This window comes from Eutrigla gurnardus (assembly GCF_963514095.1).
Source record: "Eutrigla gurnardus genome assembly, chromosome: 19".
Taxonomy (NCBI): Eukaryota; Metazoa; Chordata; class Actinopteri; order Perciformes; family Triglidae; genus Eutrigla; species Eutrigla gurnardus.
Window position 1 is genome coordinate 21602616 of NC_139930.1, and position 27617 is coordinate 21630232.

A 27617-nucleotide genomic window follows, 5' to 3' on the forward strand; every position below is an offset into this window, starting at 1 on the left:
AAAAGTGATGAAAAAAAAGTCAGTATAGTTTGACAAAAAAGTGATGAAAAAAAAGTCAGTATAGTTTGACAAAAAAGTGATGAAAAAAAGTCAGTATAGTTTGACAAAAAAGTGATGAAAAAAAAGTCAGTATAGTTTGTCAAAAAAGTGATGAAAAAAAAGTCATAGTATAGTTTGTCAAAAAAGTGATGAAAAAAAGTCAGTATAGTTTGACAAAAAAGTGATGAAAAAAAGTCAGTATAGTTTGACAAAAAAGTGATGAAAAAAAAGTCATAGTATAGTTTGACAAAAAAGTGATGAAAAAAAGTCAGTATAGTTTGACAAAAAAGTGATGAAAAAAAGTCAGTATAGTTTGATAAAAAAGTGATGAAAAAAAGTCAGTATAGTTTGATAAAAAAGTGATGAAAAAAAGTCAGTATAGTTTGACAAAAAAGTGATGAAAAAAAGTCAGTATAGTTTGATAAAAAAGTGATGAAAAAAAGTCAGTATAGTTTGATAAAAAAGTGATGAAAAAAAGTCAGTATAGTTTGACAAAAAAGTGATGAAAAAAAGTCAGTATAGTTTGATAAAAAAGTGATGAAAAAAAGTCAGTATAGTTTGACAAAAAAGTGATGAAAAAAAAGTCATAGTATAGTTTGTCAAAAAAGTGATGAAAAAAAAGTCATAGTATAGTTTGACAAAAAAGTGATGAAAAAAAAGTCATAGTATAGTTTGACAAAAAAGTGATGAAAAAAAGTCAGTATAGTTTGACAAAAAAGTGATGAAAAAAAGTCAGTATAGTTTGACAAAAAAGTGATGAAAAAAAAGTCATAGTATAGGTAAATGGCATGCACTCTAACCACTCAACCACCTGCCTGCCTGCCATGAATAAGCCTTTTTATGACTGTTTTGGATTCACTACACTCCGATTTTGATTGACACGCGATATAGAAGCATATGTTAGGACTTTTACATCATTTTTACAACATTTTATGAATTTTGTCGATTTTTCACTTTTTTTTCGACATGCTATAGTATGACTTTTTTTTCCCCTGAAAAAGTTGACCATGGCTTTTTATGGCTGTTTTGGACTCACTACACTGAGACTAGGCGCGTCAAGCGAGATGAGCGATTTTTATGCCTTTTTAACAATTTTAAATATTTTTTTATGAATATATCCTGACTGACTTTTTCGTGAATTTTCGACATGCTATAGCATGACCTTTTTTTAACAATATGATCAAGGCTTTTTTTAAAAAAAGATAATTTTCTTGCATAGACACCTTTGTATTTAGCGGTGGATAGAGAGGAAACATGGGAGAGAGAGGGGGATGTGACATGTATCAAAGGCAGTGGCGGCGCCAGAGTAACTAACTCATACGACGGTGGGGCTCAAATCAATGTCAGAATTTCAACGTGAATATATAACAACACCCAGTGGCGCTGCCAGCCGGAATCCAGTACGCACTGGGAGGACTTTTTTTGAAGGTGGAAAAAAAAATTTGATGCTGCTGAACCGGGCCGGATGCAGCCGCATTTGAGAGGACGATCGCGCGTGTGTGCGCAATTACGCATAGCGTGTGTTGGCCCCTCTCCACTACACAATACAGCTCGGCTCTAGTCTCGTCACCTCTCTGCTGCTGAGCACTGTGGGCCGAGCCGATGCATGTCTCTCTCCCCGGGCCGGCAGAGTTATCATACCGTACTGTGCGTGCGTGTCCAAGCGTGTGTGTGCGTGCGTGGAGTGCTCACAAGCGTGCGCTTGTGTTTAGGTCGGGGATGGAGGGCACAAAAAACGATTTGCACCGGGGCCTATCACCATGATATACGCTACTGATTTCACTGATACTGAAAACATTAGATTTTGTCTTAAAAAAGTATTTTTCCATTTCTTGTTGTATTTGCCGTTTCTGTGCGTACATTGAAATTGAATCCTGGCGGCGGCGCTTTTTTCTCTCAGATCATTTATTTTCTCGCATTTAATAAAGACACAAATCTAACTCCATAATAGTTTGTCAAAAAAGTGATGGAAAAAAGGTAGGATAGTTTGGAATTGGAATTTCGGAAAAAGTCATTAAAAACATAGCATGTCGAAAGAAATCATGAAAAAAGTAATTAAAATGTTGAAAAAAGTCATAGTAGTGTCGAAAAAATTATCAAAACATGATGATTGTGAACAGACTACAGTATGTCATAAAAATAAATGGTCTGTTATAAGAAGTCAAAAATATGGTACATTCTAAAAGTCAGGGAACTGCAGAGATACAAGTGAAACAGCAGGTGGCAGCACTGCCACAGGACTGAATGAGAATATCTCCACCTTTTCAAAATGTACCTCATCTTTTTTACCTTCAGGTTTAGCATTAAAATCCTTCAACTCTTACCGTTCTGATCACATGAAATATGCCATTCATTTTCCTGCTTGTTTACCTTCCTTTTTTATTATTTATGTTCCTTGTTCAGTTTTAAGAATATTTTTTCTTTGCATCCTTTAAATATGGATATGTGGGTTTCTCAAAAGAACACAGTTCCTTCTTACATAAATGTAATATTTTTATTTTCTTCTCTTTGGAATCGCACAACAAAGTGTTTGAGAATGAAGTTTAATGTACAAAAAGAGATTTATTTATTTGAATTCACCAACAGACAGTTCTGTAACACTAAGGAGATCACAATCTAAAAAACAAACCAAAAAGAGAGAGAAGAATCACAAACAGACGGTTAAAAGAACCCGATGAACCCACATGATTGTCGTCACCACATGCTCCCCGTGTACAGTTCAGTTATCTGATATAAAAACACACACAGCAGTGATTGTCTCTGATGGAAAGCAGCCGATAAAGACAAACGTACATCGGTGTTACGTCACATCCGACCGCCACACTTCCACACGTCATTTCTTAACTCACGAGTATGAGATCCTTCTGGTTCTCCGTCAACTTAGCGTCTGCAACGTGCTTCCAATAAAGACCGTTTCCAGCTCATTAAATCTACAACTTGAGTTTCGTTTGCGTCGATTAAAATGAAAATGTACTGAAAAGACCTTTTCAACGTTCGATCCCTTTAAGAGGTTACATCAGAGCTACAAGGCACTTGGAGATATGCAGCTTTCCCAGCATGCACACATATTACAGCGTAGCGTCGTGTATCTACATACGAATGTGTGTTTTGTCACAGTGTGGCTGAAACACTTAACGGTGTGGAGGGTTAGAACATTGCTGGCGTACAAAAAACAAAGCAGGATATAAAACAGCGTTGATACTGTAGACGTTCTACGGTATTAAATATGGTTTGGTTGCAGCGTGGCGTTCGCTCCCCTCTCTGCCTTGCCAGTACAGTTCAGTTCCAGTTGCTTTTTCATAGTTTCCATCCGATCTAGTTCACACTCTGTCACTGAAATGCAACGGTAATACATGAGACAAACGGGCTGGGAGAAAATAATAAACAAAAACACTTCAAAAGAATATAAACACTGAAATATCACGCGTGTGGAAATCAGTAAACCTTCCAAAATACCCTCTCTCTAAGAAGATTGTGTTTTGAAATCTGACGGCAAAAACAAAGTTCGGAGAGTTTACGTCGTGGTAAAAGCTGCGTGAGCCGTTACCAAGGCAACACACGCTGTCTGCTTGCAGCGATGACGTGGGCGGACTCCAGCCTTGTGCAGTGATGATGATGATGATGTCACGTGTCGGTTCCTGGGGACTACAGTTCAGTGTCGTTGTATCTCTGGGGGTTGTAGTATCCTCGCTTGGTCTGGTCGGCCAGCTGTCGGCGGTACTCGGCCTCGTCCTCCTCGTAGCCTCTGGACTCGGAGTACGGCGGTCTGAAGTGCTGATCGGGGTTGGAGCTGGAACTGATCACACACACAACACACACACAACACACACACGCACACGCACACAGCAATGATGCAACATTTCCTTACACAGGAATGAAAAGGTTAACGACATGCAATACCTTTTCATAAATATATCTTTTACGGTGAAGAGTGATGCTCTCACCCGATTGGCTGAGGACGGTTGAGGTTGGGTTTTGGCGCTTTCATTGGGACGGCGTAGATGTCTGGATGCTTCTGGGCGATTTCCAACTGTGAAGAAAGAAGACCGGGGTCAGAGTTCGCATTTTGACAGATTAAAACGGCGATAAGGTTTGAATTTTGGCCGAGGATGTGCAGTAGCGACCTGTAAATAAAACCATAAATAAAAATATATATATTATGCCATATTGAAGGAAACACTAGAATTTGAGCTCATTAACTCAACTGAGATAATAAATCAAATTAAATGTAGTCAGCTTCTCAGACTTCTATACAATTGGGCTTCTGAGTGGCAATTTTAAAAGGCACTTCGTCATTGGCTTCACTTTCCATCTGGTTACACTTGAAACAATGTGAACCGAGCGTATCCTTAAGGTTGTTAAATTATTGTTTGTTCATTATCCCTCCCCCCACCGCCGACTTCAGGCCGGAATATGAATAAAACCAATACTCACGCGAGCGTTTTCTGCCTCTTGCAGCTCCAGCATCCTCTGAGCTCGGGCCAGGTGGTCCATCTTCTCGAAAGCTTTGATCTACAGAAGAAAAAAAAAGTGATCAACCATCCAATTTTTTGATAATACAGAGTTAATACTCACATCCACACGGCATGATTCACATCACGGTGACATATGCGTGGGATAACGTGATGAAGTGACGATGATAAGACGAGTAATTAAGACGAATGCACACATTCAGTTACCTGATCACCCGTTTTCTATTTCATATTAGAAGCGACGGAAGAGAAAGAGGAGGAAGAACATAAGTAATCATTTAAAAGCCTCCATCTTAAAGACTAAATGCTGGGTTAGTCAGAAACAGTCAGACACACCTCCTTGTTTGGTGTAAAAACACAGTTTGATGACACTAACCTTGCCCAGGAAGGACTTGCTGGCGGGGTCCTCGGTCTCCTTCGGGGCCTGCTCCTCTGACGGGTGGCTGAGGCGGGACAGGGAGGGCTTCAGGGCCACGGGGGGAGGAGCCGGCTTGTTTACGGCCGCCACGTCGCTGCTGATGGTGCTGCTGGAGTGCGAGTCATAGCTCCGCGATGAGTCAGTCCGAGTCTGCGCCCGCACCTGTCACGGGAAAAGGACCGATTAGATACATCGAAATATTGTATTTAGCTGCCGGAGACGGGGCGTGCTCCTTCAAAATAAAACACCTCCACACCAGGAAAAACCACAGTACAACACAGCATCTTGGAAAGACATGGCTTTTTCAGTATTGCACCTGCAACTCTAACATTAGGTTTGTTATTTCCTCATTACTAGACAGCGTGAGGGGAGGGATCTCACCTTCGGGGGTTCGGGGACAAAAGGAGGGGGAGGGCTGGGATCTCTGTTGAGCATCTCTCTGCTGCCTGACCTCCTCATACGAGCCCGGGGTTCAGGATGAGGCTTCTACACACACACACACACACACACACACACACACACACACACACACACACACACAGAGGGGGGTTGTTAGGGTCACATTATGCAAACAGCGGTGAGGACTATATTAACAGCAGTAAGAACACTGGGCATCCCCACCTCGTCCGGCAGCACGGGCTCCGACGATCGGCTGATGGCCGACACCGGCTGGGGCTCGTCCAGCGTCTCGTCCAGCTCGTTGTCCGTGTAGGCCCCGCCCTCGTCCGCCGTGTCGTCGTAGTCGCTGGTCAGCCGGCTGTCCATGCTCAGGTAGTCCGCGCTCATTGCCGACAGGTAGGACATGCGGTCGTCGTGGAGGTCCAGGTCCTCGTCTGAACCGTCCAGCTGAGGGAAAGAGAAGACGCCACAAGGTCGATGCTGGGTTTGATTGTGAAGCTTCTTCGGAAACCCCGTGAAAACGTTTGGGAAGGACACGCCGCTGCAGGCGTTTCTCAGAGATAGACGATCAGACCCACCTTGCCCTCACACACCCACACAGCTCGGTCCTGCTGCTCCCGGATGGAATCTTTCACGCTGCCGTACCAGGCGTCGTTGGCCGAGGCCAGGTCGACGCTCGCTGCACAAACGGCACACACAATTAAGTCAATGATTCCTTAAATTGAAGCTGAAAACACAATAATAAAAATAATAAAACATGTATTTATAAAGCGCTTTCTATCAGAAAAAAAGAAAAAATTGTAAAATTACAATAAAAAACTAAACACAACTCAGGACTGTAGCAGTAAACAGGTGGGTCTTTAAATACATGAACAGTCTCCATAACCTGAAAACAGCTTCATCTCTGCAGAAGTAAATAAAAGGTGATTCTCAGTGTTTGACCTTGATATGATTATTATAAACCTACAGGTGAAGAGGTGCGAGCACGTCTTCCTCAGCTTGACCGCCTGCTCGTACAGCTTGCGGGCGCTGCGGTTGGATCCGGGGAGGAGGCGGTTCCTCATGGTCTTCACGCCTTGCTTGCTGTCCGGGTTCAGGAAGACGACGATGGGATACCACTGGGTGTAGTTCAGGGTGTCCACGGCTTTGGGAGTGACGTCCAGCAGAGCGTGGCGGTCCTGAGGAAACGACGTTAACGTTAGCTGGGTCAACAGTATTTTCAAATAACGGATAGTTTTTCCTTCCAGTAGACTTTACCTGTTCGATGATTTGTCTGATGGTGTTTAGTCTCACCACACCGGAGGATTTCTCACTTCCTGCGTCCTTGGGCTCCGTTTCTAATGATCACAATGCAGAATGACTTCCATGTGCAATAATCCATAAATACTAGAGTACTTTCACTGCCAACTATTTCCACTATATACTGTATATGACACTTACTGGCGACGACAAACTCGCTCGGCATGTCGTTGGCCAGTTTTTCATTCACCGCGTCGGAAATGGGCCCGAATATCACCACGGGCCTCTTGAAACCGGCTGATGGTTCAACAGAAAACACATTCAGTCACATAATATGCAGGAAAATTATATTTCACGTGCAGAGTGCAGAATGTTTTGGGTACCTTCACGTAAGACCACCCTCTCGTATGCAGGGAACTTCGTGGTGACCGGAGCCGCGCTCAGGTCCTCTCGGCTCTTGCGCAGGTCTTTCTTCTTCGCTGCCCTTTGACCTCTCAGCCTCCAGAAGTCTCCTCGGTCGTTGCCCGACGCTGCCCGAGCTGCGTTCTGGACGTTGGACATCTGCTCTGCCCTGTGAGGAGACAAATGTGATTTATCATGAAGAAACAGTCCTGTAGAGTTGATGGTAGGATCCGACGGCCGACAGCGACATCACCCCCGCACTAACCTGCTCTTGTTGGGGATGATGCCCTTCTCCTGCAGCTGGTTGTTTTTGTCAGAGCGGATTGCCAGCCAGTTGCCAAGTTTGCCGTCGTAAAGTGTGTCGGTCACTTTGAAGATCTCTCCTCTGGTGAAGGGAAGGCTCTGAGGAGCCTCCTTCTCGTACTCAAAGTGGGTCCTGATGAAGAACGAATCGCCTCGGCCCGAAGCTAAGATGTCCTTGTACACTGAAATACAAACAACAAGTCATTCTGGGTCGAAGATCCGTGTTCTCGTGGCTAAAAAAAAACAAAACAAAAAAACACGTTAACAGTACCTTCAGGTTTGCTTTGAGCCAGAATGGTGACGTCTTCTCCTTTGGGAATCTCCAGGAGGAAGAGGACAGCATCTTCACGCACCATGCCTCGGAAGTCCATGTTGTTCACCTGAAACAGACAAGACATACTATAGATGAGGAAAACACACTATAATAATGATAACTAAGACATGACCAGCGGGTCTAATAGGACAAAAGGAATAATATACCTGATCACTGGCAGTAGGGTTAAAGAAAAGCAGATAAAACAGTAGATTCTAATCCTGCTTTGGTTCACATTTACTGGGATCCTAAATGAGACGTATTAATACATTAACGTGGAATAAAGTAAGTTAGAAAGTAAAGCCTCGCCTTCATGATCTGGTCCCCCGTGCTGAGACCCTCCTGCTCGGCGGCGCTGTCCTCCTGAACGCCGGCGATGAAGATGCCGACGTCGTTGCCCCCGGCCAGCCTGAGGCCCACGCTGTCCCCCTTATGGAAACGCACCATCACCGTGTTGGGCCTGGGTGATGAAAGCAACATCTCGTTATACATATTCATAAAAAGGGTGAAGAGAAATGACTTCACATACAATTCAAACTCTATATACAGACCCGTATACGTCCTGGTCCTCCACGCTCGGCTTGAGTGGCACCTTAGGAGGCGGGTGGAACCTGGGGACGACAGCGACGGCTGGTACTGCAGAAACAAGGGAAGAAACATGTTCACTTCTTCTCCACATTTACTCAAACCTGGTAAATATATACAGAAGGAGGGCTTGAGTACCTGGTGGCGTTTCTGGTCGTGGCTCCTCCCTCTCCGCCTGCGAAGGAGCTGCGTCTTCCACAACCCTGTCGGGAAGTCTGAACGGCGTTGGCACGCCCAGTTTTGCCAGTCTGTTGGGCGGGTCCTCTCTGCTAATTTCACAAATTCAGGTATCAGCACATATATATGGATCTTTGTGCTTTTGATCTTAACAATACTCAATAATCAAGCAGTGAAATCTTTAGGTAAGGGGAAATAAATCCTTCCCGTGGCTCAAGATGTAACGGCGTTGTACCTGGGCTTCTCTCGGAGCCTCTCATTGGAGGAGTGGGAGGAGAGGTCGGAGTGGTGACCCCGCCTGTCGTCCTGCGGAGAGTAGGAGCGGTACGACTCGATCTCAGAGATATCTGCAACACAACAACAACAACAAGCAGGTTAAAAATGATCTGAACCTTTGGGTTTTAATATCGTCTTCATGTCAAGGAAACGAATATTTAAAACATTTTCTACTGCGATGCGCCTGCAGTTTTTTAATTACATAATTCACACGGTTCTAATGGCCCACAGGTCCTGGAAGCACAAAAGAGCACAAAAACAAAGGTGGCAAACAAATGAAGGTCACATCGCCACAAAATGGAGTAATTCTATGCATCACCGGCTCCAACCATCTTGACCAATGCATTTAAGCCTGAAGCAATCAAATTACAAAGATGCACTTCAGGCGATTTGAACCAGGCGGAGCCGAAACTCTCTCACACACACACACACACGCACACACGCACACACACACACGCACACACACAATCCTATTGTTCTCAGAGGTCTTTACACAGAGGGACACTCGACGGCTGCTGCAGTGGCGACCTTATCATAATGAAAGTCCGTCATATCCAGTAGCAGGATTATGATGGGGGATTAGATCACACTGCCTGAGGCGAGAGAGCACTTTCACACATGCAGACACATACACACACACACACACACACAGACACGCACGCACACACACACACACACACACACACACACACCCAAAACCAGACAAAGTGGGTCACAAGTCTTCAGGCTATCCGCCCCCCCCCCCTCCCTGCAAACATTTGGTCAGTGAACAATCCACTCACACCACTTAGCTAGATTGGTCCGGGCCAATGGCAGCACGGGGTCCGGTCATGTGACATTAAAACCAGGTATAAAAGAGTGCATGATCATGGCGGTGGAGGAATATCGACGGTGAGGTGGTGAATCTCTGGTTAGCTCATCGTGCTAGCGCTACTTTGTTATATATTTGTACACCTTTTAAATAACACTAAAAACTGATGTTAGTAAAGCTTTTATTTTATGAAGGGAAGACAGGATTGATGGAGAAATACAACAGCAACAGTGTTTCTACAGTCGATTCATATGAACTTCATAGGCGCTGGGTTTTATATACGACGATGGTCGCCAGGTTTACTCTGGATAGGAACTGCTGCTTGTCAGTTTGGAGTGTCTCTCACCATCGAGCTCCGAGTCGCTGTCGGCCATCGGCGGGACTCGGATCAGCACCTGCTGTTTGTCCCTCTGCACCACCAGCTGCAGCTTCCCTCGGGACTTCTCGATCAGCTTCCCCGCGTCGCTGAGAGACAGGTTTTCTGTCACTGTGCCATTAATCTGACAGACAGACAGACAGACAGGATCAGGAGACAGTTTACCACTGCACTAACTAAGAAACGTGCAGTTTTATTTTTCACATAAGAATTAAATGATCAATAAAAGAATAATGAATCCATCATTTCCAATTACATTCTGACATGAAGCGTGTTCCTCGTACCTTTAATATAATGTCTCCTTCCTGCAGGTTCCCATCTCTGCTGGCGAGTCCTGTGCTCGTCATCTCTTTGATGAAGAGCTGACTACCGAGACGGAGGCCGTACTCTGGAAAAGATGCATCCATCACACCATGTATCAACACATTAGAGGATACCCAGCCTTACGTATTTGCCGTTTTACTACACCACATGTTTGTCAGAATGGAGTCCAACAGATATTCATAGCTTGCTCACCTTCATTGGGCCGGTTCTTCAGCAGCAGCACATTCATGGGTTTCTCCAGGGCGTCCAGGTCCCGGGTCGGGCGGGGCAGAGGGATGGGCATGGCGGCGGGCGTCGGCAAAAGCTCCAGGTGGTCTCTGCTCCCGCTCCGCTTCGGCGGCTCCTCGTACTTCCTGGGCTCACTGGGGATGCGTTCGCGTCCTCGCTCCAAGCTGTGGTCGCGTCCGCGTCCTCGCTCGACGCTGTGGTCGCGTCCGTGGCCTCTCGCCGGGCTGTCGCGTCTGTGGCGCAGGTCCGGGCTGTTGGTGCGGTCCAGGGTCCGCTCGCTGCGGAAGCGTCTGTCGGGGCTGTGGTCCCGGTCGAGGGCCCGCTCGCTGCGGTAGCGCCGGTCGGGACTGTGGTCTCGGTCCAACGCCCGCTCGCTGCGGTACCTCCTGTCCGGGCTGTAGTCGCGGTCGGGCATGTGGTCGCCCCTGTATGGGCGGTCCGGGCTGCGCTCTCGGTCCAAAGTGCGCCCCCTGCTGCCCTCTCTCCTGTACGAGCGATCCGGGCTCAGCTCCCTCTCTGCGCTCCTGCCTCGTTCCTGCCAGTTGTAGTCCCTGTCGTAGTCCCGCTCACGCGTTTGATAGCCAGAATCCGTGTAGCCTCCCCCGCCGCGCTCCCTCTCCATGCTGTGGTCCCGCCCACCTCCACTCCGGCCGCTGTACACGCTGCGACGGTCCTGCTCGTAGTTGTAATCGTCGTTGTAGTCGTTGTTGAAGACTCGGTCGTCGGGGGACGCCGGGCGGTTCATATTGACGGGAACCTTCCGGGGCCTTTTGACTGTCTGTTGATTAGAAACAAAAAGGTCAGAGGTCACTTTAACAAAACGTACGGATAAATCATCATTTTAAATAGATGAGTTTGTATCCTGAGGTGGAAGAACACACGTGTGAAACAAAAGGAGAATAAGCTTCAACCGACAAACCGAAAGCTGCACTTACAATTTTTGCTACTTTGCCGCACTTCCTGAGAGTCTGGACGGCGAAGGAGTGGATGGCCCCCTCCATGGGGATGGCGTTCACCTGGATCACCCGATCGCTCTCACTAAAACACAAAACACGACTTTTGAGCTAAACGTAAAAGCTAATATTTAATAGACGAACGAAAACATGAAAAAAATGATTACTATTACTGTTGGTGCTAAATGTGGATGTTCATTCCGGATATTAAGACATAGCTTTTATACATATATTTAAATGTTATACTGATGAATAAAACTATTAAATGAATGGTTTGTTTTAGAGCGTCGTAAAAATACTTCAAATTGACCAGATGGGAATGTTTTGGCAAATCCTGTGAATCAAATAGTGTGCTGAAGTGTCGTCACGACACCTAAATAGTGGCTTCGATACAACATCTTGCCCAAATAGCTTGATACTGAAATAATACCAGGAAAATATTTAAAATGTCAGAAAAGATGCAGTTCCACAACTTCAACGCTAAATAGCTTTACATTAAGTAGTGTATGTAGTTTTCATGCCAAGTTATGACACCAACAGTACGTACAACAGCAGTCCGTCACCCGGTCCTCCCTGCAGGACGTCGGACACCACAATGGACGTCTCTCCGCTGTCCTCGTTGGGATTATCTCGGCCCCCCGACACCGCGATGCCGAAGCCCATCTTTGGATCCTGAGAGAAAAAAAAAGAAAGAAAACATGTAAATCATGTGGACTCTCCATCTGTGTGTGTGTGTGTGTGTGTGTGTGTGTGTGCGTGTGTGGTCCTGTAATCCCCACGGTGTGTGTCTGCTCATAGTGTATTATCATGGCTGTATGTGTATTGTATATGGTGATTAAAGGGATTTTGACTCTGATTGTGATTACTCTCGTGCATACTGGAGTCATGTGTGTGTGTGTGTGTGTGTGTGTGTGTGTGTGTGTGTGTGTGTGTGATAAACATCAAGGTTAATCCTAGGCTTCCTGATGTTTCCCTAGTGTCAAGTATGCACGAGCATGTTAGCGTTAACTGTACTTTTTCCCAAAAAAGGTGTAATTTTAATTAACAAACACACATCTGTGTGTTTTTTTAAAGGTTTCTATGGAAACGTATTTGGGCATTCACTGATTCCACCTGCCACTGCTCCAGTTAGCCCAGATGAGATTAGGACAGAGATTTGGTGACCCTGTCTCTTTATCCCCTCCCTTCCATCTGTACTTAAAAAAAAAAACACCATAGAATTCACCACTTGTCTCTAGCAGATGGCCGTGGAGGCAGAGGGAGGGCGAAGGTGGGAGCAGAGAAACCAACCAACGGAGAGAAAAATGAAGAATACGTAGATATAATAATAATATTGCTAAAAAAAATAGACCGTGGCTGCCAGACTCCAAATATAAAAGGTCATGGTGTGATCTTTGTTGTACAAATCATGTTTGACATGATGGGATCTTTTAAAAGGCTTTATGACCCCCAGAGCCCAGAGAGTATTCTCCATCCACTCACAAAAACACAGGCATTTTCAACCAATAGAAAAGGAGGAAAACCAACAAAATGTAAGAGGGTTTTTAAAATGACAAAGTCAGAGAGCTGCTGTGTAGTCGTCGTCTCCACCAGCGGTGAGAGAGAATGACTCTCATCTACGGCCACTTCTTGTTACTGTGTAAGCCATTCTTATTCAATTATAATATATAGTGGAAGTCTTAAAGCCTCGTAGACTTTTCCTTCGACGAGGTGAGAGAAAACACTAACAAACGGAGGAAGAGAATAAAAAGTAGACGTACAGAGCGTGGTGACAGCTGGCCGGGGCGGGGCTTAGAGTCAGGAGTCACATGCCCGCGGCAGACATTTTTCTTTTTTTTTGCACTAAATCTGCTTTTCTGGCTTCAGTGAATCGCAGGAGACAATGAGCTCGTCACGATGATTACCTAAGCTCGACTCGTTTGCTCTGCACGGTCGCACGTCTAACATCCACGGCGGTGCAGGACCTGGTGCAGTTGGCTGGTGGCAAGATGTGGCACCGATGTGACGAATACACAGATTTAACTGATGCTATAAGTAGTCATTATTCCCGCGGAGCAGCTAACGCAGGCATCGAGTGTCTGCTCAGATTTGATTCTCTGGTTCCCATTCTGAGGTCTTACACCTGCAGTCTGGGCAGGCTTTGCTCTCCGACTGTAAGCCGACTGAAACTTGTCAAGCTAATCATTTAAATGCACGTCGCCCTGCGGAGCATCGCGTTTGCATGAGGCTGAATATAATACATCTATGAAATACTGTAAATGAGATACGTTACGGTGTGTTTGGGGCTGCAGGTGGACTCACCCTCTGCAGGGTGACGGTGTACTGCTCCCACACCGTCTCCTCCATCACCGGGTTCTGAGGAGAGAAAGGAAAGTTTCACTTAACAGATTAATAATGAATGATGTGATGTAACGACAGAAGCTAGTTCACGTTACACAACCGGGAACTCCGAGGGGAACAATGGCGGATCTCTGCGGTTTGCAACAACAAACTTGAAACGACCAGTTAGTTTTCCTTTAACAGGCACTTAAAAATAATTCAGGATGAAAGTACTTCTTCTGACAGAGCGCTCCATGAAACAGGTAACATCCATCAACCAGAAGATACACACCTGCTAACCATCCAAGTCATTCAGTTACCAAGACAACGCAGTAAGGTGTAGGGCTGCAACTCACAATTATTTCCTTTCACTATCACTTAAAATAATCTATTCATCATTGAGGACAAATGAGAAACATTAAAACCAAAACTGATCTTGAATTTTAAATAAAAGTCAATAAAAACAAACAAAAAAAAGGTATTAAATTGTATAAAACAGAGAAGAATAACCAAATCTTTGCATTCAAGAAGCTGAAACCAGTCATTTCTTTTCAGTTTGAGTTTGACTTCTTAGGCTTCAACGCTGTGAAAATACCATATTTTCATTTTGTTGCAAAATTACAATTTGAGAGAGAAGTTGCCACTTTTCCCTGATTTCAGAACAAAACTCAACTCAAACCATTTCAATGTCAATTAAAACAAACAAACAAACAAAACCCACGACCAGAACAGGATCAGAACAGGACCAGCTTCCTGGCCCTCGCCACAGATCTGACCAAATCACACTCACGAGTCCCTGAAGGATACGTATGGTCTTGACCGCGTGGGCCCATTTCCTATGCAGGCTGAGGACGGTCTTCATGGTCGGCCTCTCCTCGTCTTCCCGTCTGCGTCGCTCCCCTGTTCACCGCCAGCGGTGCTCTGGCGAACTGATGTGCGCCACAGCCTCCTCCATGGTCACAGCTGTACAACCACCGGCAGCTCTCCTCCTGCATCTGCCCGCCCGCCCGCCCGCCCGCCCGCCTGCCTTTGACGTAAGAGGGATTCTGCTGGCCTACATTCAGCACAAATCCCACCGTCTGCAGACAGTGTAAACATACAGACACACCAACTTCTGGACAGGCAAGCGGCGATAAAAAAGCACCGAGCGTTCGTCCAAAAAACACAACGGCGAAGTCACATTTGGGATTTGATGTGAGCTCAGCTCTTTAAAGTTTCAGAAATGATTCAAGCAACATGAGAAATGGAAAGGGAACGCTAAACGTGGACAAAAGTGCAAAGCTGAGTTACCTACAGCACAATGTTTGGGATTTTAAGATGTTTTTTTTGTTAATAATTAAAGGGAAATGTGAAATCTGTGTGCTGCTGACATCTCAAGCCCGGGCTTAGTGAACGGAAACGGGGGCACGACTGGGGCTGGCAGCTCACCCATCATAACCCACTTTTTTATCTTCTAGCCTACAAGGGGAAACCAGATGACGAGCAGCGGCAGGGAGACTGGAGAGAGGCAATAAGACGGTCTGTGTCTCTGCAAACAGGACAAACGCTGCCTGTAGGCAACAGATGAGGGCAGAGAGTCCATCTTTGTTTTGGCGCCGACATTCGAAACGTCCACCCAGAAATTAATCTTTAACATACATTTTCTTTGTTTTAAAATTTTTGAAAAGTGACAATAATTTAAAAGTATAATATTATATCTTTGCATCAGAAAAAGGCCAAAGTTGGCTTGAACGAGAGAAATATAATTTGTGTGGACAGAGGAAACATCGTCGGATAAATGACTTCGAAGCAGACAATTAAAGTGCTTAGCAAGCTCAAAGTTTGAACCTCTGTACGATGCGATACGACTGTGAACGCTGCTCGCAGGCCGACACGCTGGCTAAGTCGTAGACTCCCGAGTGTCGGCCATTACATAACAAGACACAAACACATTTTCAGGGAGGGAGGGCTGAAATACTAGGTCAACAACGCAGAGTAGACCGTGAGAAATCTCTGTTGTGGTTTTTTTTTAATGTGTGTTGTCTCAGAAAAACACATCATCAAAATCAGTTATCTTGTATTATGTTATGGGTTCTCAGGGGTAATAACGTTACAACAGTTTTGCCATATAGGATGTTTGAGTCTAAGTACTTTTTTTTCAACATTTAATCTACTGATTCTTTTTTGATTCATCTTGTCAATAAACATTTCCATTTTTACTTAATGTCTTGTCAAAATGCCCAAATATTCCATCGCAATAATATTAAACAGAGAAAAGCGGCAATTCTTCAAACATGTTTGGACATTTTACTACAGAATTCAAACTACAAACACTGAAATTGCAGCTTTAAGCTTTGCAACTAAAGATGTTTGGCTTCAGCCAGATATTAAAATATGACTCAACATGTCAATGACATACTTTTGCTTGGTGACCATTTACCATTTGTAACTTGGAAGTTTGAATCAATACATTAACTATACGTCTCTTCGATTCAAAACTACACCACCGATCCTTTACTAGACAGTCCGGACGTTTCAATGTGCGGCTGATAACAGAAAAGTTTAACAAGTCTGCCCCCTGCTGTGGACAGAGCCACGTTACACTGTGGGGAGTGAGAACCAGGTCAGAAATAAAACCATTAAAATGCTTGCTTTGTGAAAGGTGCCTGCTTGATGCTAGTATGTATGCAATGTCATTGTATGCTGTTGTATGTTGTACATTTACTGTGTGCTCTGGTGGTCTACTGCCTGCATGCTTTATGCATGCCTTGCTTTTTGTACTGTATTTGCTTCAATGCTGCATCTTGTTTGTCCTGCATGCGTGTATTTTATGCCTCCGACTGCTCACCTGCTCACTCCAAAACGATCATATATATATATATTTTTAAATATGTAGATCTTATTAATGTGTTGCATTCACCCTGGATACCGTGTTTTTCTCTTCTCCTCACCCCTCCTCCCTTTTTCCACCAGGAACCAATTGTAACATCTGACCGGGGACTCATGATACTGGCATATTTGCAGACATGTTAATTAATATGTACTGTCCCTGTTAAATGAAGAGGAATAAAATACAAATAAAAATGATACTAACTTTGGATATTTGTAGTTTGCAGACCATAACAATTGTAACTGTTCCTCCTTAAAATACTAAATCTGAGTGTTTCTGCTAAGTGAACTAATGCTGCCTTCACGTGATATCTGAATTTTTGGGTACATACGAGACGCCGTCTCGGAAATTGTCGTAATTACGAGTTAGGTAATGGATCAGTATATATTATTTATCATTTAAAAAGGTAACAAGTCTTAGCCGTTGCTTGTGTACATAATTGTAATAAGTGTGCACACGTTACTTGCTATAAACAAGTGTATTTGTCGTATTATCCACTTCCCCCCTCTAGCATGTAACGGAATCATACATGTATTTTCCCCAAATACGCAGGTAAACAACAAATCCGCAATTCTTCAGTTAAATTCACCCCGACAACAAAGCACTTCAATTCCGACATCACAAGTGGGAAGTACGATCCTCTGACTGGCACGTGAAGGCAGCATAACGTTAACCTGCTAGCCGAGAGAGGCTAACGTTAGCTTAACATCACAGCAGGTGCAGCGGGGATGCAACAGGCGTCCGCGGTGATAACCGTTACTTCTCCTCTAAAACACGCACGTAGAAACACTAGCAGGGGTGTATCTGTGGTAGTATCTGTCAACTTGTGTGTATTTATGTACACTGAGTGAGTACTTACGGTGAAATACTGAGTTGCGTATCTGCTCAGCGAGAGCAGCCCCCCTCCGTTTACTGGCATCACGCACTTTGAACTGCCCCGGGACGGGTACTTCAGAGAGCACCGCAAAACTCCCAAATACTCCCGTCGGATGTAGGACAAAGTTTTTTGATGAAACTGAGAGTTTCAGAGTCTAAAAACTGTGAAAGTATCGCGTACTTCACTTCAGGTATCAGACTTTACCTTCTAAAAACATTAACATCAGACTTTCCGAGCAAAAAACAAAAAAAACTAGCGCCGACGGACCGGTTAGGATTGTACCAAAAGAGCGTGGGAGGGGAGGGGGGTTCAGTTTAAAAAGCAGCTGTGATGGATAACCGCAAACATCAACAACACGTTCCAACATCAACCTCGATGGAATTAACAACGATGACAATTTGGTTATCAGTAATAACCAATCGGTGATGACATTATAGATAGCCTACATGTGTAGATGGGGCCTGCACCTCTATTACCGCTGACATGGATCCGTCCAAAATTCCCATTGATTTTTTAGGGAGCCTGCTGTGAGGCTTCCAGACACACAGGCAGCACAAAACACATTTAATACCGAAGAACACAATTAAAAATAAAGACGTGAAGTTTATAAACCGCATGTGAGCAGACAGAAGGAGTTCATTTTGATATTTAATTTAGAGAAAACACATTTTTGTAAGGCCTATAAACTTATAGCAACCCTCCAGACAACAATGTTAGTTTAATGTGTATGAAATAGTCAAAGCTCTTATGGTTAAAGCAACCCAGAAAGATGAAACCTATAATTTCTTACTCCTTAACGATCTATAGTCTACCACTGTTGCTTTTTTGTCCAGCAATTGCTTGTTTACCCATTTCTCCTAATTCCCTCATGACTGCGGGCATTGTTTCATGGGTGTGGTTTTGTCAACAATGCGGTCTAGAAAATACTTTTGAAATAGCTGTGTAGTTCTAGAGATCATGGTCCATGAGTAAAAGTTACAGCTCTTCCTGTATATTGTTAAAAATACAGGAAGTATCACGTAATAAATGTTGCCTTTTTATCCTATTATTTATGCAGGGAGACCTTATGGATTTTAAGATAATTTGATTGTTTTTCACAACAACAACAAAAAAGATGTTCACTAAAGTGTTCTCTCTCTGTGAAGCAATAAAAAATATTTGTGTAAAGTGATACCAGTATGTTTTAGTACCATTTTTACCGTTTTTAAGCACATTTTGATGATTATCGGGATAATATCGCAATTCGCAACTGTTCTTATCATCCCATGCCTATGAGGTTGAGCTCGTGGGCTCGGTGCAGGCCAATCACGTTCTCCCACACCAAACTAAGAAAGACCATTTTCTTTATGGACCTGGCTCTGTGCACAGCGGCGTGTGAAAACAGGAATGGACCTTCAGCAAAACTACTGCAACAAAGTTGGAAGCACACTATTGTCAAAATGTTCACTGTACGATTTACTTCTACAAGAACCACGAAAAACCGCCCCAGATCAGACGTACTACAGATATATGTAGACGTAATATACACGAGCAGCTGAAGGAAAAGTCTAGACAAAATGTCCTCGTGTGCAGATGTCCCACAATAGCCTATTGTGTGTGTGTGTGTGTGTGTGTGTGTGTGTGTGTGTGTGTAATACTATCCACTCAATCCATTCAACCCCGATTTTATCGATGCAACAAGACAAATCACAGATAAGAACATCAGCTGACCACAAAAATGTCCAAAATCCAGAATATCTATCAAAGTTAACCATTTCTCTCGCTATCCACTATTTGAACAAATGACAGAAGCTTTTATACTCGTGACTTAAAGGACAACACAATTTCCCGAAGAAACATTTGTCTCAAGTCAAATCACCACAATTAATCAACAAAAAAAATGTGAAGTATGTCCTTAAAATGGGTCATCCTAATGCAAAGCAGCTTCACCGGCCTGAATAATTTGTGTGAGCAAGTCATTAAAACAATGAAGCTTCCGGGACACGACATGTCACTCTGGTTAGTCATCATCCTGGATGCAAGGAAGGGTCACCAAACATGGTTGTGTTCAAATAAAAGGGAAAAGAGTCTGGATATATGAGGTGACTCCCAAACTATTAATGCCTTGTTAGCTCACCAAGCATTTTCAGACAAAAAAAATCAAAGCGATGGCATTATGAAGGAATTTCACCAGATTAAAGTTCATGAAATTTCACGTGCAGATTGCAAACATAGAAATTGATGAAACAACAATCAGAACCGGGCTCTAAGCATCAGCACTAAATGTGACGTTAGCAACGTACCATCATGATGGCCGAGTAGCTGCGTGACGACAGGCGACGGAGATACAAGTACTGGGCTTCTCTGGACCAGCGGAACTTGCGGTTGGACTTGAGCAGGTCAGTGCTGGTCTGTTCGGAGGCAGGCAGGTCCCTACACACACACACACACACACACACACACACACACACACACACACACACACACACACACACACACACACACACACACACACACACACACACACACACACACACACACACACACACACACACACACACACACACACACACACACACACACACACACACACACACACACAGAGAGAAACTTTTATCTGACAACTCTTTACTACAAGTGTGATAAACATTTTTTTTAAATCAATAAGACAGAAATTAACCATGTCAAAGAGACGGCATATATTTAAGAGAAAGTAGGCAAATTGTTTGAAAGACGTGGTTACTCATCAGGTGGACCCACTGAGACTACAGACCTGTTACAGACCAGTGGTGGGACCCACTGAGACTACAGACCTGTTACAGACCAGTGGTGGGACCCACTGAGACTACAGAATTTCAACATTCATGCCAAGAATAAACCAAGTAGTTGTTAAAATACTTCAGTCTAGATTAAATTAGAGTCACCAACCAAAAATGCAAAAAAAAAAAAAAAAAAAAAAAAAAATGCAAAAGAAAAACAAACAAAAAATGCAAAAAAAAAAAAAATCAGTTCTAGCTTTTCAAATGTCCTCTGTTTTAAGGATTGGTAAATATATTTGTGCTTTGGACGACATGAAGTCGTCACCAGTCGTCTGGGATGTTGCGATGGATTTCTTCACATTGTTAACTTTTTGTGTCGTCTTTTGCACATTTAATAATGTAAGTATCTCCTTTTTGCACCACACTACTACTAACTAAACTAGTCATTGTCCAGGAAACGAAAACGAAATATTTCAAAAGCACGACGGGACCAGATGAGGAAACATCAAGCTATAAATAGAGAATAAAATGCCATGTTTCCCAGAACTAAGCTACCCATGTATGGCTCTGAGTAAAGCCACAGTAGACCCGGCTCACGCTGATACTACCCACTGTAATGCTATAATCTGCAGTCTCGCTTCGAGAGCGCCGTCTCTGACCTGATCGATAACATGTCGGAGCACGTGGCGTTCTCCGCCGAGCTGAGACAACTTCCTGGCGCTGAGTCAGAGGCGCTCAAACACCGTGTTGAGAGTGAAGGAAGCCGATTTGCCTCTGCATGACTAAAGCTGCTGCCATTTACACATTAAGCAGACATTCAAATCTGAGGGAACGAGTGGAAGAATCCAAAGGAATAACTCAGCAGCATAAAAGACAGATTTAGACCTCGGGTTGGGCAGAATTAACTCGTGTATGTACCCTGTCTAATCCATGTTCCCATTAAATGTTTGCTCAAGCAATCTGGTGTTGAACTTCTGCAAAGTCGAGGGACTCACAAGGGACAGATCCCAGTAGTTATCCCGACTTTTAGCCCCCAACTGTGGATCCTACAAAACTGCAGCAGTTGTTACAACATTAAGTCCACTATTGCTGTTGCACTGTCACAGTAAAAAGACACACACACACACACACACACACACACACACACAGACACAGACACACACACAGACAGACACACACACACACACACACACACACACACACACACACACAGCAGTTCTAACTCACCCCGGGGGTCTCCACAGCTTCCTGCCGGGTGGAAGGAGCTCCCGTTTGTTCAGGGGTACGATCCCTATGGCCGCCTGCATGATCGTGATGAACTTCTTAAACTTCATCTTCTATCTCTCCTCTCACGGCGACCGCATCACAAACACACACACTCTCACACACACACACACTCACACACACACCGCTGCTACACTTCCATCACTGATCATCAGTGCGAGTCCAGAGGTGGATTCAACATTCATCTCCCTTCCGTATCATCAAGACCTAAAAACTGGCCGTCTCCATGACAACGAGGCCACAGCTTCAGCACCGCGGAGCGGCGAAACGTCACCCGTGGACGAGCTGCTAGTGCGAGTCCCCCGTCCCCGACTCCGACAGATGTCCTTTTGGCTTGTGTGAGCGATGGGGAGGATGAGAGGGAAACAAACGGGCACGTTCCAGCCGGGCGGCGGTGGGCCGGCCGACAGCGGATGACGGCGCGTCACTCTTACATAATTCTGGAGCTTCTCTGGACATTACACTAATGAAAACGCAGCCTCTGCCACCACCGCCGCTGCTGCTGCTGCAGAAGTCACTGGAATAATTGTGGTACTAAGTCCTGACAGATCATGGATGCTCCCCGCCCCCTTTTCCTATAATCCCCCCATCCAGGCTTAGTCTTCTCACCATTTACACCCACACGGACCCATCGACTTCACCCTCACATCCTCACACACGCCCCTCCACCGGGGTCAACCCCCTCTACGGAGGTTCATTAACAACACAACTACTACTTAACACATTTAAGCTCTTATCAATCTGCACTTCCAAGATTTGAGGGGACGGATTTGTGGGTACGAAGAACACGTTCAGGGAACAACGTCCTGATATTGAGCATCTGCTCTCATGACTTTCTCCAGCTGCTCTGGTTGTCGTAACACGACAGATTATTCTCATTGTCGAACGCCAATGTTCTCATCATGAAGACCAACAATGTTCGTATTTTAAAAGTGTCTTACATTATGTCGTTTCATTTGTAAAAAGGCTCAGTAATTGTCTCAAACAGCTGGGTTTGCATCGTTTATCGGCTCGTCGATGCTACAAAGGAAAAATAGAGAGATGTTTCACTCGTCAGCTGCACCATCTGTGGCCGCAATTTTGGGAAAAACTGATCCATAAAGTGGAGCTGAAACCATTTCAAGAGTATCTAACGTCTGTTTTCTGACTAAAAACAGGATAGGCAGGCGGTGTGAAGATGGGAGGGATTCGTTGAAGAGCCGGAGTCGATTGATGAGCGATATCTTTGGTTGAAATAAGTTGGCACTTCCTGATGTAAGCACGCCATTCTTATAAATGTTTCTACAGTAAGAAAAAGATATTGGATGAGATGAAAATGTGGAGAATTAGATTTTATTTGTCATTTGTTAAGCACATTATGACCTTTAAGGGTTAAAAGGGCATTTTTCCATTTCGGCTCAACCTTAAGGGAGGAACTGCCTCAAGATAATACAGGCAACTCCGGGCATTTTCAGACCAAAGAGAAGCTATGAGAGACGCACTCTTATGACTAAGAGGTTGACACTAACAGGAAACACATTTGTTGCACCTCTCTCTTACTCATTCACTGCCATGACACTATCTAATAAAAAGAAATAAACCCTAGCCTCCAAATTCATTTCAGTGAGGCGACTGAAGTGACACAGCGTGGTTGTAGATGCAGGACAAAGAGGATGGCACCTGCAGGTCAAATCTGATGATAAGGAACACCCTCCTCAACTCCCACGCTTCAGAAAAAAACCTCGACTTGCACGCCACACACAGATTAAACCGTCGGCATCTCGTCGTCCCTGAGTCACCGGCCGGCAGCAGGCCCACCGTGTCCTGAGAGTTTGAAATAAATAAATTATCTCTGCGGCTTCTTGACGAGCTGCCAGCCGATGCAAAAACCCCCGGACAGGATTTATATTCCAGCAGCTTGGACGTCTGGATTACAGCTCTGGATGGTCGTGCCATGAGAGCTGCTGCAGATTTCACTGAGCAGCAGAAATCCCTCAGCAGTCCAAGCAGACACGAAAATAACGCACTCTATTTTTAAAAAAACATTGTGTAACAACAGCACAAAGGAAGGGGAAGATAAAAGGAGAGAGGGGTCGTCTCCCAGATTAGGAGCCTCGTCTGAAAGCACCGAGGAGCCCGGAACCAATGAGATGTGCAGAATTCACATTCACAGGCTGTTTTATCATAATCCAACACCTTACAGTAATCTCACGGAGACGGAGACCATCCAGCCCCAAGAACTCCATCCCGACAGATGAGCGAGCAAACACAGCACACAAAAGGCACACAGTCCACACCGGCAAGGTTTTCTTCAACCACCCTTGTTCTGCACATACAGATATATTCTGACATTATTTTCTTTTTATTGTTCAAATAAAAAGAGAAAAAAACGTTTTAGTTTTCTTGCTTCTGGATCTGAACCCATAACTTCCACTTCCTTCTCTGTTCTCCGTAGTCCAGATATACACATCTGGATTAAATAGACACATTATTTATCATTTACAGCAGAGATCGGAGGGGTGTCAATCCTCAGCAAATCATTATATTTCCCAAAAATGGCAAGCTATTCCATTTTAATATGGTTTCCCAGTCTCTGCCCTTTAAAACAACAGAATAAGCTTCTGGATCAATATAATAAAACAATTCTCAGCTATAGGGAACATTTCCGCCCTTTTTTTTTTTAGCTCACTTTTGATTTTATGGCACATTCACTGTTTGCTAAAGTCTCAGAGCTCGTATCTGTTTCCTTTCCAGCAGCAGTTTTCAGCAAACAAGCTCCGGTAAACCCACCATGCACGACTTCTCCTCCACCAAACGGCAAACCAATCCAACAACTAACCAGATATTTTGTTGCGACTAGTTGTTGGAGACGAACGGAGCTAAAAAGGGAGAGTATTGGAGAGATGATGTCGTACTCTCGTCTGCTGATTGTGGACGCAGGCAGCTGTTTGCAAGTCGCCATGACAACTATAAGGCGATAACAGGCTTTAATAGAGATTACAACACTGCCAGAATTGTTGTCAACTACCAAATAAGTACAGCCATCTGTTTCAAAAAACAGGATAAAACTGACAAACATCACTCCACAGCACATTAAATCTTCTTTTTCTTTTTTTTTAATCTCCCGTGCACAAACATTCAGTTTGCCCTGATTGTTTCCTACCCGAGATTTGAACATCTTACACTTTCTTTCCTTCCTTCTTTCCCTCCCTCCCTCTGCTGCTGCTGCAGTTTCATAAGTACAACATGAACCGTTTTAATCTTTTGGAACTTGGCAGTGAGCTCTAGTTTTCTCCTCGCATGTAAACTCCCACCAAGTCGCTGGCAATTTGTATCACGTTTATAGTGCAGACTAGATTTAATGGGTGTACTTTGCATTTTTTCCTCCGTCAAATCAACTCAAGCTCACGTTCTGAATTTTATGTATCAAACCTGAAGGTCTTCTACTTTTGAAAAGATCTTAAATTATGAAAGAAGAAGGAAAGTGACTCACTCTTCCCCCTAATCCCCTTTGTCACTGCATGTTATTTAATGAGAACGTCTTCTTTTTCCCCCCCCATGCTGGGCGAGCTAATGCAGCCGGAGTGGTTTGGGTCATCTTAATGCTTTTACATAAGCAGCTGGGTTTCTCTGGCCCTTGACACTTGGGCCCACGTGTCGGAGTGGCGCTGTGCTACTCAGGCCCGGGGGCCATTATGCAACGTCCATATGCAATGCATGCGTGAGACAGATGGAGAGACTGATGGTCTGTGATGAGAGAGAGAGAGCGAGGGATGGAGAGAGATTGGCAGGCACAGCGAGGAGAATCAGCGTGTGCACGTGCCCTCCACAGGTATAATCTGTGGACGGTGAACACGCGGTGACCCGGGGAGGCGGACTACAGGAACAAACTAAATAGATGTTTTCTGCATGAAACAAAAAGCCAGTTCTTCTTGTTGCAGGTTTTTTCCTTTTCGACGGACGGTAAAGTGAGACAATGAGAGAGCAGCTCAGCACAATAACGGCTGAAAGCTCCCGGCGAGGACACTCGCATTGTTCTCATCGTTTCTGTGGTTGACGGCCATGAAATTACACGCGTCGTTTTTTAGGCTGATTCTGAGCCAAATAGAAATAGCTTTACGTTTTTCCACTTTAAATTTCCATAATAGATAGCATGCCGGCGTTACAGAAATAAAAAAAAGATGCGTGACGTCTTGGTATCTAATATGTGTGTCTATTTCCTGCCAGCTGTCCATTTTTCAAGACTTAAATTTCGGCTTTGTTGCTCCCTCTGCTGGCGGGTTAATGGCAGGACAATTCAATAACGACGTGGAAAATCGTCGTGACTTACGGGGCGTGACAGAATTGTCGTTAAGGTGATGAGCAACACTTTTACTGCATTTACTACAAGTCAAATATATGCTGCGAAAAAAATGTTAATAGGATATTAAGCAGTATTTACACTTTAACGTTTACAGAAAGTGTGACTTAAAAATAATAATATCTTAGTATAAATATTAGTTTGATATATTGGCAACTAAAATTTACAAAATCCCCTGATATTTCATGACACGGCCCAATAAAAGATGATCAAATACCCTGACTTTCGAAGTCTGAAATTTTTTTTTTTTAAATTCCCTGATATTCCAGAAATCCTCCAAAATATCTTGCACCATCTTCTTATGATATTACTACCTCATTACTACAGTCAACTACTTCTACCTCAACAGCAAATAGACAAATGGACCATATCATATTTTTATATGCATACATTTTACATACATAACTTATATTTGGTGCCATTATTTATATGTTTATACTTATTTGACTACTTGTGGGTTACTTTTATAGGCTCTTTATTTATGAGCACATGACTCTCTCCTTCCTTGAGGGATTAAATTCTGATATTCCAGAAATCCCCTGATATTCCAGAAATCCCCTGACCCGTGGGAAACCCTGTAGGAACCTTGATAATAGCATAAAGGTGATAAACTTCTAAAAGTAGCCTTTGGTGTAAATGTAAGAACAAAGTGGAGCTTTAGAGCTTTTTAGAGCCGATACTGAATAAGTTTCACCTTCAGGTAACTTGAGCCCGAATAACAGTCTGCTAACCTGTAACAACACAATAGCTTTGGAGCAACAGTTGTTTACATTGCTGCTGATTACAATACATGCAGGAACACGGAGGCCCGAACCCTCAGCGGGTCACCTTTTTCAGGGCGTCGAACCAATAACCTGCAGAGCGGGTGAAGAGGTTCCGTATTATTTATCGGCCGGAATTAAACGTGTGTGAGTCCGAGCAGCAGCTCATATAACGCCCTACGAGGAGCGCGACGGAACAAGGTGCAAACATGTCCGACGGTGAGCTCGAACAATGCGCCATCTGCTTACCAGGTGTTTCCTGTTTTCACGCGACCGGAGAAGATTAATCCAAGAACCGGAGGCGGACGTGAAGGTCGCGAGGACGACGAGGGTCAACGGGACGAAGATTTGGTGCCTATTTGGGTTTCGTCTGTTCCCCCCCACGGGAAAAAAAGAGTCACTTCCTGGTTCTCGCAGGTATGTGGGCGTGTTTTTTTTTTTTTTTTTTTTACAATCTGCAGGTGTGTTGTGTGCAGGTCTGCGGGGTAGTTTCGACACGTGACTCCCTTTGGGTGCGGAAGGTGGTGACGTTCTCCTGAGTCACAGAGGTACGGAGCCCCTAAAGTGACATGGGGAAAGAAAAAAAAACTGAAACGTTTCTCGTGCGCACAAGATACTTTCTCGTGCTCACCAGATACTTTCTCGTGTGCACCAGATACTTTCTCGTGCGCACCAGATACTTTCTCGTGCGCACCAGATACTTTTCTCGTGCGCACCAGATACTTTCTCGTGCGCACCAGATACTTTCTCGTGCGCACCAGATACTTTCTCGTGCGCACCAGATACTTTTCTCGTGCTACTTTCTCGTGAGCACCAGATACTTTAGAAAGTATCGCATGCCCGCATGATGTCTGGGAGACCATCCACTGCATTTGGTTTGTGTTTTATGTGTGAAAATGACAGTACAGGAGTTAGTTCGGCTATATTTTAACTTGGGACTTCATTATAAGGACATTTCTGCTTTGCTTGCAAGTCGTCACCGCTATGTTGTGTCTGAAAGACATTTAAAACGAATTTTGAAGTCTTGTAATCTGTTTCGGCGCAAGGGATACGCCGCGTTGGATCGCATAGTTAATTTCATTAACGAACAGTTACAAACATCTGGCCAACTCTGT

The 27617-nt window shown here is 44.2% G+C and overlaps 1 protein-coding gene across 7 annotated transcripts; it reads right to left on the reverse strand.

Annotated features, from left to right (window-relative positions):
* Nucleotides 1–2581: 2581 nt before the first annotated feature.
* tjp2a (tight junction protein 2a (zona occludens 2)) lies at nt 2582–26881 on the reverse strand. 7 transcript variants are annotated; one of them, XM_084035852.1, is made up of 25 exons: nt 26752–26881; nt 19663–19792; nt 13617–13670; nt 11863–11987; nt 11298–11400; nt 10327–11140; nt 10095–10198; nt 9781–9934; nt 8583–8694; nt 8309–8439; nt 8137–8221; nt 7895–8045; nt 7544–7652; nt 7235–7454; nt 6951–7138; nt 6769–6864; nt 6586–6665; nt 6296–6506; nt 5907–6007; nt 5551–5775; nt 5311–5415; nt 4888–5091; nt 4474–4551; nt 3984–4069; nt 2582–3835 (listed from the first exon to the last, which is right to left on the reverse strand). In XM_084035852.1, exons 2-25 carry the CDS (start codon nt 19666–19668, stop codon nt 3685–3687), a joined length of 3693 nt encoding a protein of 1230 aa, XP_083891978.1. In that variant the 5' UTR covers nt 19669–19792; nt 26752–26881; the 3' UTR covers nt 2582–3684. The 7 variants fall into 7 exon arrangements, with proteins under 7 accessions (XP_083891978.1, XP_083891973.1, XP_083891972.1 ...); XM_084035847.1 differs by lacking the exon at nt 26752–26881 and adding an exon at nt 21346–21529 and having other exon boundaries at nt 8309–8436; XM_084035846.1 differs by lacking the exon at nt 26752–26881 and adding an exon at nt 21346–21529.
* Between the last annotated feature and the right edge of the window lie 736 nt (nt 26882–27617).

What these genes read in the sequence shown, in the direction of transcription:
- tjp2a (XM_084035846.1), bottom strand. Translation starts at nt 21,452, where the DNA reads ATGAAGTTTAAGAAGTTCATCACGATCATGCAGGCGGCCATAGGGATC. An exon ending in GAAGAACCGGCCCAATGAAG is followed by an intron (nt 10,199 to 10,326) that starts GTGAGCAAGCTA and finishes CATCTTTTCCAG; the next exon opens with AGTACGGCCTCCGTCTCGGT. An exon ending in TGTGGGTGTGTGAGGGCAAG is followed by an intron (nt 5,776 to 5,906) that starts GTGGGTCTGATC and finishes TCTTTCCCTCAG; the next exon opens with CTGGACGGTTCAGACGAGGA.